The 15,929-nt window shown below is 43.9% G+C and overlaps 1 protein-coding gene across 3 annotated transcripts in view; it reads right to left on the bottom strand.

The window, feature by feature from the left end:
* The window catches only part of LOC146026289 (uncharacterized), a 98,013-nt gene that overhangs the window by 27,902 nt on the left and 54,182 nt on the right, over positions 1 to 15,929 (bottom strand). For all 3 annotated transcript variants that reach the window (XM_083156818.1, XM_083156817.1, XM_083156816.1), the window contains one exon: positions 6,821 to 7,069. In XM_083156818.1, the coding sequence (XP_083012944.1) occupies positions 6,821 to 7,069 (249 nt within the window). The remainder of the gene's footprint in view (positions 1 to 6,820; positions 7,070 to 15,929) is intronic.

Here is a 15,929-nt window from a genome sequence, read left to right as displayed (position 1 = left end):
CTCTCAACCTGCTCCTAGACTGAAATGAAGATGGCGGGCGTGGGAGACGCTATTTAAAGCCTCGCAAAATCCGGCGATGGGCGATGACGTTTTGCCAGAGTGCCCGGATCCGGGTCAGACGGGAAGCTCCAAGCGCTGCTCGGAACCGGCTCGGATTGATGACATTCGTGGGGGCTCGGATCTCCGGAATCCGGTATGGGTGCTTATACAATGAAAAATCACATTGCATAACATTGCACAGAAAAATTGTATACGATTCACTACGCAGAATAGCCCACTAAGCAAATAGCTTAGTGGGCTCCCTTCTAATACACAAGTACCAACTAAAATGAACTGCCTAACCACACGTGATAGACATACTTGAATGCAAGTGTGGTAAAAAATATATTGGTAAGACTAAAAGGATCCTTAAAATACGGATCTTAGAACATATGCGTAATATAAAAAAATAAAATGATAAATCATAGTGTCCCAAGACATTTCGCAAGCTGCTGCCAATCTAATGTTGAATATTTTAGCTTAACAGGTATAGAGCATGTTACATTGGGAGATAGGGGAGGTGATATTATTAAAAAACTTAATCAAAGAGAGACATTCTGGATACATAAGGCCAATACTTTGATCCCGTTTGTATTAAATGAAACATGTGATATTACACCTTTCCTTCATTAAAGACTCATGGATACCTAATTATCGTAACATACCGTAGTTTGAGCGTATTGCTCCGGGTGTAAACATACAGAGGTTAGACATCCTGAATCACATGTACATATTTGAAGAAATACATTTAAGGCTAATGGTTCTCTTAAAAGGTGCAAATATAATATATCTCTAACGAGTTCCCAATTTTATGCTTTATGGTGGTTAATAGAAGTCCTATATACTGTATCTGAATTCTCCTAATGGGATAATTCCTAAAATATGGTTTATCTATCTGTTTCACATTGGATTTGTATAGCATATTATTGTGAGGTCGCACTCCTTTCCGCAATGGGGAGGTATGTGTTAACTCGATCACTGGACAAATGCTGTTTTTGAGTCTGTGGCTCCAGTATGTGTTCTTATAGGGATCGGGCAGTCCTAGCCTAGCTGTGCGGTATAGTGACATCACGTGCTGGTTATAAAAAAAATTTAAAATATTCTAAGTATATGCTAGTTATAAACTATTTATATACTAGGTGATTCATTGTGCCCTACGGGCGCTCTTCACACCGGCGTAAGGGGCAGCGACCCCTTAATTTGTAAACTTTTATATTATTGAGAAATATGGTTAGAATTGTATGAAAGATGCCTGTATTGCAACTTGAGTTATAGGTGAAATGTGTTAAATAGAGAGCATATGATTTGGAAGGGGTGTGTATTGTTTTGTTTAATTAAAAAGTGGTTACAGAGTAAGATGTACATTGATAGTGTGGAGGGTACAGTGACATTTGTGGGTGTGGGGGGGCTGTGTGTGCATGTTGTTTAGGTGTGTGTGTGCAGTAGTATAGTAGGGTGTTTTTGAGTCAGCGGCTCCCCCTGGTGGAGGTCACAACACGGGAAAACAGGAGGCTGGGTAGTGATATGGGTGTGTGGGCATAAGGGGGACTAAAGAGGAGGGTGGTGGAAACTGTGCAGCTTCTGCCAGTGGGTGAGGGTCCAGCGTGGCAGCACAGGAGCACAGGATGGTGACCCTGAGTCAGTGTCTCCTCCTACTGGGTGGGAGTTAGGGTGCAAGATAGCAGGAGGCTGGGCTATGAGGCATTTGTGGGCAACACGGCATCAGCGACTCCCCAGTGGTGGAAGTTACGGTTCAGGAGAGCAGGAAGCTGGGTAATGATAGGGGTGTGTGGGTATAAGGGGGACTAAAGCTTTTGCACTGGTGCAGAGGAGGGTGGGGGACACTGTGCAGCTCCAGCCAGTGGGTGAGCATCCAGCATGCCAGCGCAGGAGTACAGGATGGTGCCCCTGAGTCAGTGTCTCCTCCTACTGGGTGGGAGTTAGGGTGCATGAGACCAGGAGGCTGGGTGGTAAAGCATAATAGGGGAATGTGGGCAACACAGGGTGAGCGGGTCCCCACTGGCGGAAGTTATGGGGCAGGAGAACAGGAAGCAGGGCAGTGATAGGGGTGTGTGAGCATGAGGGGTAGTAAAGGTTTTTGGCTGTTGCAGAGTAGGGATGGCCATTGGTGCAGACACCATCGATGATTGGCATTGATGGCAATTTTGCACCCTGCCATCGATAGTAGTAAAATATTACTGTCATTGATGGTCGATGGGCATCCCTAGAACTGGAGGAGGGTGGGGGACAGTATGCAGCTCCAGGCGGTGGGTGAACGTCTCCTCCCACTGGGAGGGAGTGAGGGTGCATGAGAGCAGGAGGCTGTATAAAAGTGAAATGTGGGCAAGACATTGATAAAAGTTGTGGCGTGGCAGCCAGGGCCGGATTTCCCACCTAGGGGCGGCACCTGCTTGTGGCGGTACAGAATACCCCATTCTCACGGGGGTCCGTGAAATGCGGGAGCGGGGTCGCGGGGGTCCACTGGGGGGAGAATTACAGGAAGGGGGTCTGCAAATTGCGGGAGGGGGGGGGGCCGGGTGTCCGCAGATCGCAGGAGGGGGGCCGCGGGGGTGGGGTGCGTGAATCGCTGGAAGGGGGTCCGTAAATTGAGGTAGGGGGGTTGTGGGGGTCTGTGAATCACAGGAGGGGGGGGTCACGGGGTCCGTGAATCACGGGAGAGGGCGCCGGGGTCCGTGAATCACGGGAGGGAGGTCCGCAAATTGCAGGAGGGGGGTTGTGGGGATCCGTGAATCACTGGAGGGGGGGATGCGGGGGTCCATGAATCGCGGGAGGGGGCGCGGGGGTGCCGTGAATTGTGGGAGGGGGGGGCGTGAATCGCGGGAAGGGGGGGATTGCGGGGGCCGCGAATTGTGGGAGGGGGGTTTGTGGGGGTCCGTGAATCGCGGGAGGAGGGCGCGAATTGCAGGAGGGGGGTCACGGGGGTCTGCAAATCGTGGGAGGTGGGGGCACGGGGGTCTGCGAATCTTGGGAGGTGGGGGCGCGGGGGTCTGCGAATCGCGGGAGGTGGGGGCGCGGGGGTCTGCGAATCGTGGGAGGGGGGGGCGTGAATCTCGGGAGGGGGTTCGCGGAGGTCCACGAATCGTGCAAGCGAGTGGGGAGGGGCCCAGCGAATCGCAGGAGGGGGGGCCCGTGGGGTGCCGTGAATCGCGGGAGGGAGGGGGGACGCTCACCTACACCATGGTGGATGGTGGGCGTGTACTCTAGCCCTGGCTGGGCGGGGGGAGGTGATGTCAAGGGTGTTATGGTGTGTATAACACTGGTCTTTTCCCTAGGGGGGGGCACAGGGTGGGGTATAACGCAGGGCGGGAACGTTATACACTCAGGGGATCAGGGGATGAGTGACAGATCTTGCTAAATATATAAGAGATGCAAAATATCTCACTTGCTGACGTATAATGTCTGAATGAATTTTATTATTAATAATATTTTTTACTCTTTCCTCTTCACTTTTTCAGAATATTATCATATAATTATAACATAATGTATATTTACAATATTATATAGGCATCACTAATATCTCTTTATTAAGCCATACGTTATCATGGGTCTTCAACCTGCGGCCCTCCAGGTGTTGTGAAACTACATGTTCCAACATGCATTGCCACATTTTTTCCTATAAGAGCATGCCAAAAAACCCCAGGGCATGCTGGGACATATAGTTCCACAACATCTGGAGGGCCACAGGTTGAAGACATGTGCGTTAGATAATCGTCCTTTCTTTTTAAATATTTTGAAAAAGGTTTTTTATGTTTTTTCTTAGATATTTTAAATAAAAATGTATGTTTATTGATGTATTAATTATGTATATTATACACTTTGTATGAATTGTAATGAGAACATATGCATGTGTATAAGTTATACACAGAAATATATTTTTGACGGTGATAAGAAGCTACTAAGCTGATTGTTCCTTATTTCTATGTATGTGAGCATATTTTCTCGTTGTTCATATCAAGTTATTTTTTAACTCACTCTGTGTATCCTTTTTCCAATAGAAATCCTTGGGGACTGTGGTTGTGTCCCGGCACAGAATATGTATATATATATATATATATATATATATATATATATATATATATATATATATATATATATATATATATATATATATATATATATATATATATATATATATATATATATATATATATATATATATATATATATATATATTTGAATAAATTACAACTGAAGTAACTGAAGTATTAAGCTAAGATGCAGTGACCAGAAAACGATCCATTTTGTCCATTTTCTGTGATTGAGGGACCTTCTGAGTCCTTCCTGGCCACTTGCAGCAGGCTAATATACTTCACCATTATATATGAAAAACATATTACAAATATTAATGTACTTTACTAATAGTTTTGACTACATCTAAATTAAAAAACTCAAATTTACTGAATTAACCTAGTTAAGTGCCAAAAGTTTGGTGGTGCTTAGGACACCACACAATTTCCTCTCCAAATCTGTCTCCAGTGTATTCTCCAAGTCCGTCTCCAGTGTATTCTCCAAGTCCATGTCTAGTATCATCTTCCAAATCCACTTCCATTATTGTTCTTCAAGTCTACTTCCACTATTGTTCTTCAAATCCGGTCCAGTATCCTGTTCAACTTTTCTGGCTCCAGTATTCTTCAAGCATTCCCCTCACTTCAAGTATAACTCTCATTTCAAGTACAGGTTGAGTATCCCGTATCCGAATATCCGTTATCCGAATTATTCCGAAAACCATACTTTCCAGAAAGTGGAAAAAAAAAATTGTTTAGCTAAAAACTCACTGGGGACATATGTAACAGCACTACCGAGGACATGATATGTAACTGGCACTATATATGTACAAGAAAATGATTGCTTGGCATTCAAATTCAATACCTGAGATAGTACACACATTTTGTTTCATGTTTTGAAACCTTGTTTTTTGAACAAATAAAATATATTTGTGTGTATTTTATGTGGTAAGAAAATATATTTGTGTTTATTTTATGTGTTTATACAGCATAAATGCAAGATACTGCAAAATACATCATTGAAATATTAAAATATTCCAAAATACGGAATAATCCGTTATCCAAAATTCTCCTGGTCCCGAGCATTTTGGATACGGGATACTCAACCTGTATTTACCTTGTCTCAAATATTCACCCCCTTTCTTAAGGTGCCCATACACGTTACAATTATTGCATACAATATTGTATACAATATCGCATTTCATCGCATCTCGGTTTTGCGATGAGATCTAGTACAAAAAGTATGTGCAGCACGTACTTTTTGTACTAGATCTCATCTCATCGCAAAACCGAAAATCGATGAGATGCGATATTGTATACAATATTGTATGCAATAATTGTAACGTGTATGGGCACCTTTAAGTATTCATCTGTACCGTCATCTACCATTGTGTGAATAAAGTTCATTCATCTTACCCGATTGCGGACAAGATGCACTAAGCACTACCAGCTTCTGCCTGGCATTTTTCAAACACGGTCTGTGACAAGTTGATTGGCTGGCTGTTTATCATTCTCCATTTTATCACTTTTGAAGCTTAGTGCATCTGGCCCTGCATCAGTGAACTCTTTCTTTTAGGTGTTCAGCTAACCTCACTAACCACCTAGGTCAAACCTGGGTCCAAAAATCCGCAATTTTGACATTGGCTCCTTATCCTCCATGGATGGCTCCAGATTGTTGAGTGCTGTAGCTCATCTGGTTCTCCTCTGTCAATTTGGCCATGGGGAGTGGAGGGGGAATTGGTTGGCTCCGCTGGTCATCAAGATCAGTCAACCACCTGTAGTGCTCCTCCTCCAACATTCTGGAAGCATTCTGGCCAGCGGGGCCACTAAAAAATGCTACAGGAAGTGAGTGCTATAACAAGCAATGGGGCAGATGTACTAAGCCTGGTGAAGAGATAAAGTTTAGATAAAGTGTAAGGTGTTAATGCACCAACCAATCAACTCCTAACTTTCATTTTTCAAACATAGCTGATTGGCTGGTGCATTATTACCTACTTTATCTCCACTAAATCTCTACTTTATGTCTTCACCTGTCTTAATTCATCTGCTACTATATGCCATATACTGCATCCTTAGCATCTCTGTAAAGCCGACCCAGGCCTCTGCCTGTCTGCGGCCCCTTGGGACATTCTGGGCCCTAAGCACTTGCTTATATTGCATAGTAGTATATCTGCCACTGTTACATATGCATATGGAGTGACACATATTTCATCCACTTAGAGAAATATTATAAGATGTATTTACGATGCACACATTTCATTGCATGTGCATCTTGTAGCGCATGTACAGTACACACCATATTTTAAAATTCAGGTACAAATCAGGAAATATCCATTTCTTAAGATGCTTCTTTCTAATAGATAGGCCCAAAACATGAAATGATAAATGCATTTGTGATGACACAGTTTTCATCCACCTAGAGAATTACTCTATAGATATATGAACCCTTTGAGTGCCAAGGGAATTTGTCAATGCAGGTGTAAAATTTCCAAGCAATCCTTTTTTATTAAACCCTTTGAGTGCCAATGTTGCTGTGAGAGGTCCTCAAAATATCCACTAAAAATGTCAGTGTTGTAACAGCGACTGTTCTTTTTTCGGGTGTAATATTTAACTAAACTTCAATTAATTGAATGTATTTGGCTGTATTTATATTCATTTATACTAAAAGAACAGTCGCTGTGAGCTGGCATTTTTAGTTGAGCACAGCAACTTTGGCACTCAAAGTTTTAATTATGCTCATGTTTTATATTACTTACAGTGGGAGGGGTTTGATTTGCTTCCGACTTTGGAGTCCCAATTTCGACTTTTTGCACGTTAGGTTGATGCAAGGTCCCATTTGTAGATAAACTCTGCTGCCCAGAACTTTCCCCATTTTGTTGTATGGGATTCTGTTCAGCATTTCCTTCATTTGTTTGATCCGGGTCTACTTCAGGTTCTCTTTCTTTGTCCTCTAACCTGTTATCTTCAACAGCACAGGGGGCCCCCTTGTTTTCTGGTATGAAGTGCTGAAAAACATTGGGTTTATGTGCATCTCTGAACATGTGCTAATACAATTTTTAAAATAAGGATGCAATAATGATATTTCGGTACTTATGAGTTATCTGGGCGCCCGATTTTTTGATTGTATGCCTTAACCCCTTCACGACATTTGACGTATATATACGTCATGGCCGGGAAGTACTTCCGGACACATGACGTATATATACGTCATGACTTTAAACTGTCACTGCGTCTAGAGACGCAGTGACAGAGGGACGATGTCTGCTGTCCCTGACAGCAGACATGTCCCTGCATGCCCAGGGGGGGCTGCGATGCCGCCCCCCCGTCGGCGATCGCTGTGATTGGCTGTTCAGTGTGAACAGCCATTCACAGCGTTTTCCTGTGTTACCAGCGAATCAGACGCTCGGTAACACAGGTGTCAATCACCGCCGGGCGTCAGGGGGCATGAGGGGGTCATCGGTGACGATGACACCTCACCCCACCCTCACCCCACCTGCCCCCAAGGCTGTGATTGGTCCGTGGGACCCACGGACCAATCACAGCCAAGGCGCGACATTTAAACTAACGGTGACTGCGCTGCAGACGCCATTCCGGTCTGGAATAGCGTGCAGAGCGGTCACCGTGCCTATCTGCCGTGATACTGACCTGATCCTTGCTAATACTTACCTGATCCTTGCAAATACCTTACCTGATCACTTGATCACTGCTTGTAGCGTGCTGGACGCTTCCTGGATCTGACTTCCTGAGACTTCCTGCTGCTGCTGCAGTGTGATAGAGAGATAGAGAGAGAGATAGAGAGAGATAGAGAGATAGTGACAGAGAGCTATATTTTGTGTCTGCTACCCCCCCTTTTTGGGGGTGCAGGGTTTTTTTATATATAAATAACTGTCAGTGCTGCTGCTGCAGTGTCATAGAGTGATAGATAGTGATAGATAGTGATAGATAGTGATAGATAGTGAGAGATAGAGAGATTTGTGTCTGCTACCCCCCCTTTTTGGGGGTGCAGGTTTTTTTTTTATATATATAACTGTCAGTGCTGCTGCTGCAGTGTCATAGAGTGATAGATAGTGATAGATAGTGAGAGATAGAGAGATAGAGAGAGATAGTGACAGAGAGTGATAGAGAGTGTATATTTTGTGTCTGCTACCCCCCCTTTTTGGGGGTGCAGGTTTTTTTTTATACATATAACTGTCAGTGCTGCTGCTGCAGTGTCCTAGAGTGATAGATAGTGATAGATAGTGATAGATAGTGATAGATAGTGATAGATAGTGAGAGATAGAGAGAGATAGTGACAGAGAGTGATAGAGAGTGTATATTTTGTGTCTGCTACCCCTGCCTTTTGTGCTGATCACTATATCTGAGGTGATCAGCAACTTTTTGGGGGCGCAGAGGTTTTTTTTTTTTTATATATACCTGTCAGTTGCTGCCAGTTGCACCAAAGGTTGTGCACCTGCTGCCCCTCACTGGTAATCAGTGTCGCATCACTGATCACCTTTTTTTTTTTTTTGTGGGTGCTGTGTGGTCTTTTTTTAATTTTTTTTTTACACACATTGTGATTTTGTGGGTGTCCTGTGGCCACTGTGCGCTGATCAGTGACGTACATCACTGATCAGCTTTTTCGGCACTGGGTTGATCTATTTTTTTTTTTTTTTGATCAAATTCCTGTTGCCTTTGAGCGCTGTTCAGTGACGGACGTTACTGACCAACATCTGTGCTCAATTTTTGGCGCAGGGCCTTTTTTTTGTTTTTTTAACCCCTTCAATTTTTTTTTTTTTAACCCCTTCAATTTTTTTTTTTTAACCCCTTCAATTTTTTTTTTTTTGTATAAAGTATTTTTTTTTTCTGCACTACATACACACTACACACTACATACCCCCCGGGTTGAAATAAAGTTTGTACCCCCCCCTACACTATACACGTGTTGAAACATTTCACTACCAGTAACACAAAAATAAAAATGTCATCCCAAATGTCATCCCAGTCATCCAGAAGAATGTATTCAGTGGAGGAGGCATATGCCATGCTTGCTTCTGATTCTGACACAGCCAGTGAGCCAAGCGGGGAATTTGAAGGATTCGTCTTAAGCTCTTTTTCCTCCTCTGGTGATGAGGGACCCCCTCAAAGACGCCCCCGTAGAGCAGCTGAGACCCCCCCCCCCCAATAATTGATCTCGTATGGACCCCACCACCAGACAATTTTGAGCCCCAGGTTCCTGAGTTTTTGGCCATGCCAGGAATCCAATTTGATTCCACAGGTCTCAGAGAAATTGACTTTTTCAAATTATTTTTCTCTGATGATTTTATAAATTTAATGGTGGACCAAACTAATTTATATGCCCAGCAGTTTATTGCTCAAAACCCCACGTCATCATTTGCTAGGTGGACCCCTGTAGATGCAGTAGAGATGATGACGTTTTGGGGTCTGGTGTTTCATATGGGCATAGTAAAAAAGCCACAAATTAGGCAATATTGGAGTACAGATGTTCTGTACAGCACCCCATTTTACCGTATGGCCATGCCCCGGGCTCGATTTGAGGCAATCCATAAATTTATACATTACACCGATAATGCACAGTGCCCACCCAGAGATGATCCCACCTTTGACAGGCTATTCAAAGTCAGGCCGGTCATTGATCATTTCAGTGCCAAATTTGCAGAGCTATACATCCCTGATAAATGTATTAGCATCGACGAGTCCCTTATACATTTTAAAGGAAGGGTTAAATTCCGCCAGTACCTTCCCAGCAAGGTATGGCATAAAAATGTATAAGCTGTGTGAAAGCACCACAGGGTACACCCACAAGTTTAGGGTATATGAAGGGAAGGATTCAAGAATTGAACCGCCAGAATGCCCCCCCTCCCTCGTAGGTGTTAGTGGAAAAATTGTCTGGGATTTAATGCACCCCTTCCTGGATAAGGGTTATCACCTCTATGTGGATAACTTTTACACCAGCATCCCCCTGTTTAAGGCCCTTGGTTCAAGAGGTACAGCAGCTTGCGGTACTGTGCGTAAGAACCAAAGAGGCCTCCCAAAAACGCACATTGCCCAAGTAATGAGAAGGGGTGAAAGCAGGGGAATATGCACCGAAAATATGTTGTTGGTCAAATATAAGGACAAGAGGGATGTCCTTATACTGACAACAATTCATGGAGACAGTACCACCTCCATCCCTGTACGAGGTACCAGTACCCACACCTCAAAACCAAATTGTATCCTAGATTACAATAAGTACATGGGCGGAGTGGATCTTTCAGATCAGGTACTGAAGCCGTACAGTGCCCTGCGGAAAACAAATATCTGGTACAAGAAGCTGGCCGTGTATATCATCCAGATGGCACTGTATAACGCTTACGTGCTATTCCGTTCCACCGGCCAGAGGGGGACATTTATGCACTTTCAAGAGGAAGTCATAAAGGGCCTAATATTTGGGAACCAGCAGGCAGAGGGCCCCAGTACTTCTAGTACTGGCCCCCGTATTGTACCAGGGCAGCATTTTCCCAACGAAATCCCCTCCACTGCAAGAAAGGGCAGGACACAAAAAAGGTGCAAAGTTTGCTATAAAAAGGGAATAAGAAAGGAAACTATTTTCCACTGTGAAACTTGCCCCGACAAACCCGGCCTATGTATAAAGGAGTGTTTCAAAATATACCACACATCTATGGATTATTAGGTTCATCATTTCACCGTGCTTCGGGGGTCTTGCTAATGCCACATAGCACCCACCATTCATTCCACCAGAATCTGAGCTGCAAAATCCAAAAATCACTCCTTCCCTTCTGAGTCCTGCCATGCACCCAACTGGTATTTTTTGGTCACATGTGAGGCATTGCAGTACTCTGTAGAAATGGCGGCACAGATTTTGGGGTGCTTTGTCTCCTTCATTCCTTGTGAAAATGAAAAATTTTGAGCCAGAAGTACATTTTTGTGTAAAAAAAATGTAATTTTTCATTTTCACAGCCCAGTTGTACCAAAATTGGTGAAACCCCTGGGGGTTTGAAATGTACACTATACCCCTAGATGAATTCCCTGAGGAGTGTAGTTTGCAAAATGGGGTCACTTGTGGGGGGGTTCCACTGTATTGGTAATGCAACATGGCACCCACCATTCATTCCACCAAAATCTGTGCTCCAAAATCCAAAAATCACTCCTTCCCTTCTGAGTCCTGCCATGCACCCAACTGGTATTTTTTGGTCACATGTGAGGCATTGCCGTACTCTGGAGAAATGGGGGCACAGATTTTGGGGTGCTTTGTCTCCTTCATTCCTTGTGAAAATGAAAAATTTTGAGCCAGAAGTACATTTTTGTGTAAAAAAAATGTAATTTTTCATTTTCACAGCCCAGTTGTACCAAAATTGGTGAAACCCCTGGGGGTTTGAAATGTACACTATACCCCTAGATGAATTCCCTGAGGAGTGTAGTTTGCAAAATGGGGTCACTTGTGGGGGGGTTCCACTGTATTGGTAATGCAACATGGCACCCACCATTCATTCCACCAAAATCTGTGCTCCAAAATCCAAAAATCACTCCTTCCCTTCTGAGTCCTGCCATGCGCCCAACTGGTATTTTTTGGTCACATGTGAGGCATTGCCGTACTCGGGAGAAATTGGGGCACAGATTTTGGGGTGCTTTGTCTCCTTCATTCCTTGTGAAAATGAAAAATTTTGAGCCAGAACTGCATTTTTTGTGTAAAAAAATGTAATTTTCCATTTTCACATCCCAGTTGTATCAAAATTGGTGAAACCCCTGGGGGTTTGAAATGTACACTATACCCCTAGATGAATTCCCTGAGGGGTGTACTTTGCAAAATGGGGTGACTTGTGGGGGGTTCCACTGTATTGGTGCTTTGGGAGTCTTGCTAATGCAACATGGCACCCACCATTCATTCCACCAAAATCTGTGCTGCCAAATCCAAAAGTCACTCCTTCCCTTCTGAGTCCTGCCATGCGCCCAACTGGTATTTTTTGGTCACATGTGAGGCATTGCCGTACTCGGGAGAAATTGGGGCACAGATTTTGGGGTGCTTTGTCTCCTTCATTCCTTGTGAAAATGAAAAATTTTGAGCCAGAACTGCATTTTTGTGTAAAAAAATGTAATTTTTCATTTTCACTGCCCAGTTGTATCAAAATTGGTGAAACCCCTGGGGGTTTGAAATGTACACTATACCCCTAGATGAATTCCCTGAGGGGTGTACTTTGCAAAATGGGGTGACTTGTGGGGGGGTTCCACTGTATTGGTGCTTTGGGAGTCTTGCTAATGCAACATGGCACCCACCATTCATTCCACCAAAATCTGTGCTGCCAAATCCAAAAATCACTCCTTCCCTTCTGAGTCCTGCCATGCGCCCAACTGGTATTTTTTGGTCACATGTGAGGCATTGCCGTACTCGGGAGAAATTGGGGCACAGATTTTGGGGTGCTTTGTCTCCTTCATTCCTTGTGAAAATGAAAAATTTTGAGCCAGAACTGCATTTTTGTGTAAAAAAATGTAATTTTTCATTTTCACTGCCCAGTTGTATCAAAATTGGTGAAACCCCTGGGGGTTTGAAATGTACACTATACCCCTAGATGAATTCCCTGAGGGGTGTACTTTGCAAAATGGGGTGACTTGTGGGGGGGTTCCACTGTATTGGTGCAACATAGCACCCACCATTCATTCCACCAAAATCTGTGCTGCAAAATCCAAAAATCACTCCTTCCCTTCTGAGTCCTGCCATGCGCCCAACTGGTATTTTTTGGTCACATGTGAGGCATTGCCGTACTCGGGAGAAATTGGGGCACAGATTTTGGGGTGCTTTGTCTCCTTCATTCCTTGTGAAAATGAAAAATTTTGAGCCAGAACTGCATTTTTGTGTAAAAAAATGTAATTTTTCATTTTCACTGCCCAGTTGTATCAAAATTGGTGAAACCCCTGGGGGTTTGAAATGTACACTATACCCCTAGATGAATTCCCTGAGGGGTGTACTTTGCAAAATGGGGTGACTTGTGGGGGGGTTCCACTGTACTGGTGCTTTGGGAGTCTTGCTAATGCAACATGGCACCCACCATTCATTCCACCAAAATCTGTGCTGCAAAATCCAAAAATCACTCCTTCCCTTCTGAGTCCTGCCATGCACCCAACTGGTATTTTTTGGTCACATGTGAGGCATTGCCGTACTCTGGAGAAATGGGGGCACAGATTTTGGGGTGCTTTGTCTCCTTCATTCCTTGTGAAAATGAAAAATTTTGAGCCAGAAGTACATTTTTGTGTAAAAAAAATGTAATTTTTCATTTTCACAGCCCAGTTGTACCAAAATTGGTGAAACCCCTGGGGGTTTGAAATGTACACTATACCCCTAGATAAATTCCCTGAGGAGTGTAGTTTGCAAAATGGGGTCACTTGTGGGGGGGTTCCACTGTATTGGTAATGCAACATGGCACCCACCATTCATTCCACCAAAATCTGTGCTCCAAAATCCAAAAATCACTCCTTCCCTTCTGAGTCCTGCCATGCACCCAACTGGTATTTTTTGGTCACATGTGAGGCATTGCCGTACTCTGGAGAAATGGGGGCACAGATTTTGGGGTGCTTTGTCTCCTTCATTCCTTGTGAAAATGAAAAATTTTGAGCCAGAAGTACATTTTTGTGTAAAAAAATGTAATTTTTCATTTTCACTGCCCAGTTGTATCAAAATTGGTGAAACCCCTGGGGGTTTGAAATGTACACTATACCCCTAGATGAATTCCCTGAGGGGTGTACTTTGCAAAATGGGGTGACTTGTGGGGGGGTTCCACTGTATTGGTGCTTTGGGAGTCTTGCTAATGCAACATGGCACCCACCATTCATTCCACCAAAATCTGTGCTGCCAAATCCAAAAATCACTCCTTCCCTTCTGAGTCCTGCCATGCGCCCAACTGGTATTTTTTGGTCACATGTGAGGCATTGCCGTACTCGGGAGAAATTGGGGCACAGATTTTGGGGTGCTTTGTCTCCTTCATTCCTTGTGAAAATGAAAAATTTTGAGCCAGAACTGCATTTTTTGTGTAAAAAAATGTAATTTTCCATTTTCACATCCCAGTTGTATCAAAATTGGTGAAACCCCTGGGGGTTTGAAATGTACACTATACCCCTAGATGAATTCCCTGAGGGGTGTACTTTGCAAAATGGGGTGACTTGTGGGGGGTTCCACTGTATTGGTGCTTTGGGAGTCTTGCTAATGCAACATGGCACCCACCATTCATTCCACCAAAATCTGTGCTGCCAAATCCAAAAGTCACTCCTTCCCTTCTGAGTCCTGCCATGCGCCCAACTGGTATTTTTTGGTCACATGTGAGGCATTGCCGTACTCGGGAGAAATTGGGGCACAGATTTTGGGGTGCTTTGTCTCCTTCATTCCTTGTGAAAATGAAAAATTTTGAGCCAGAACTGCATTTTTGTGTAAAAAAATGTAATTTTTCATTTTCACTGCCCAGTTGTATCAAAATTGGTGAAACCCCTGGGGGTTTGAAATGTACACTATACCCCTAGATGAATTCCCTGAGGGGTGTACTTTGCAAAATGGGGTGACTTGTGGGGGGGTTCCACTGTATTGGTGCTTTGGGAGTCTTGCTAATGCAACATGGCACCCACCATTCATTCCACCAAAATCTGTGCTGCCAAATCCAAAAATCACTCCTTCCCTTCTGAGTCCTGCCATGCGCCCAACTGGTATTTTTTGGTCACATGTGAGGCATTGCCGTACTCGGGAGAAATTGGGGCACAGATTTTGGGGTGCTTTGTCTCCTTCATTCCTTGTGAAAATGAAAAATTTTGAGCCAGAACTGCATTTTTTGTGTAAAAAAATGTAATTTTCCATTTTCACATCCCAGTTGTATCAAAATTGGTGAAACCCCTGGGGGTTTGAAATGTACACTATACCCCTAGATGAATTCCCTGAGGGGTGTACTTTGCAAAATGGGGTGACTTGTGGGGGGTTCCACTGTATTGGTGCTTTGGGAGTCTTGCTAATGCAACATGGCACCCACCATTCATTCCACCAAAATCTGTGCTGCCAAATCCAAAAGTCACTCCTTCCCTTCTGAGTCCTGCCATGCGCCCAACTGGTATTTTTTGGTCACATGTGAGGCATTGCCGTACTCGGGAGAAATTGGGGCACAGATTTTGGGGTGCTTTGTCTCCTTCATTCCTTGTGAAAATGAAAAATTTTGAGCCAGAACTGCATTTTTGTGTAAAAAAATGTAATTTTTCATTTTCACTGCCCAGTTGTATCAAAATTGGTGAAACCCCTGGGGGTTTGAAATGTACACTATACCCCTAGATGAATTCCCTGAGGGGTGTACTTTGCAAAATGGGGTGACTTGTGGGGGGGTTCCACTGTATTGGTGCTTTGGGAGTCTTGCTAATGCAACATGGCACCCACCATTCATTCCACCAAAATCTGTGCTGCCAAATCCAAAAATCACTCCTTCCCTTCTGAGTCCTGCCATGCGCCCAACTGGTATTTTTTGGTCACATGTGAGGCATTGCCGTACTCGGGAGAAATTGGGGCACAGATTTTGGGGTGCTTTGTCTCCTTCATTCCTTGTGAAAATGAAAAATTTTGAGCCAGAACTGCATTTTTGTGTAAAAAAATGTAATTTTTCATTTTCACTGCCCAGTTGTATCAAAATTGGTGAAACCCCTGGGGGTTTGAAATGTACACTATACCCCTAGATGAATTCCCTGAGGGGTGTACTTTGCAAAATGGGGTGACTTGTGAGGGGGTTCCACTGTATTGGTGCAACATAGCACCCACCATTCATTCCACCAAAATCTGTGCTGCAAAATCCAAAAATCACTCCTTCCCTTCTGAGTCCTGCCATGCGCCCAACTGGTATTTTTTGGTCACAT

The sequence above is a fragment of the Crinia signifera genome, chromosome 8 (genome assembly GCF_055691185.1).
Source record: "Crinia signifera chromosome 8, ASM5569118v1, whole genome shotgun sequence".
NCBI classification, from domain to species: Eukaryota; Metazoa; Chordata; class Amphibia; order Anura; family Myobatrachidae; genus Crinia; species Crinia signifera.
Note: the sequence above shows the minus strand (reverse complement) of the source record. Positions and strands in the feature narration are given on the sequence as shown.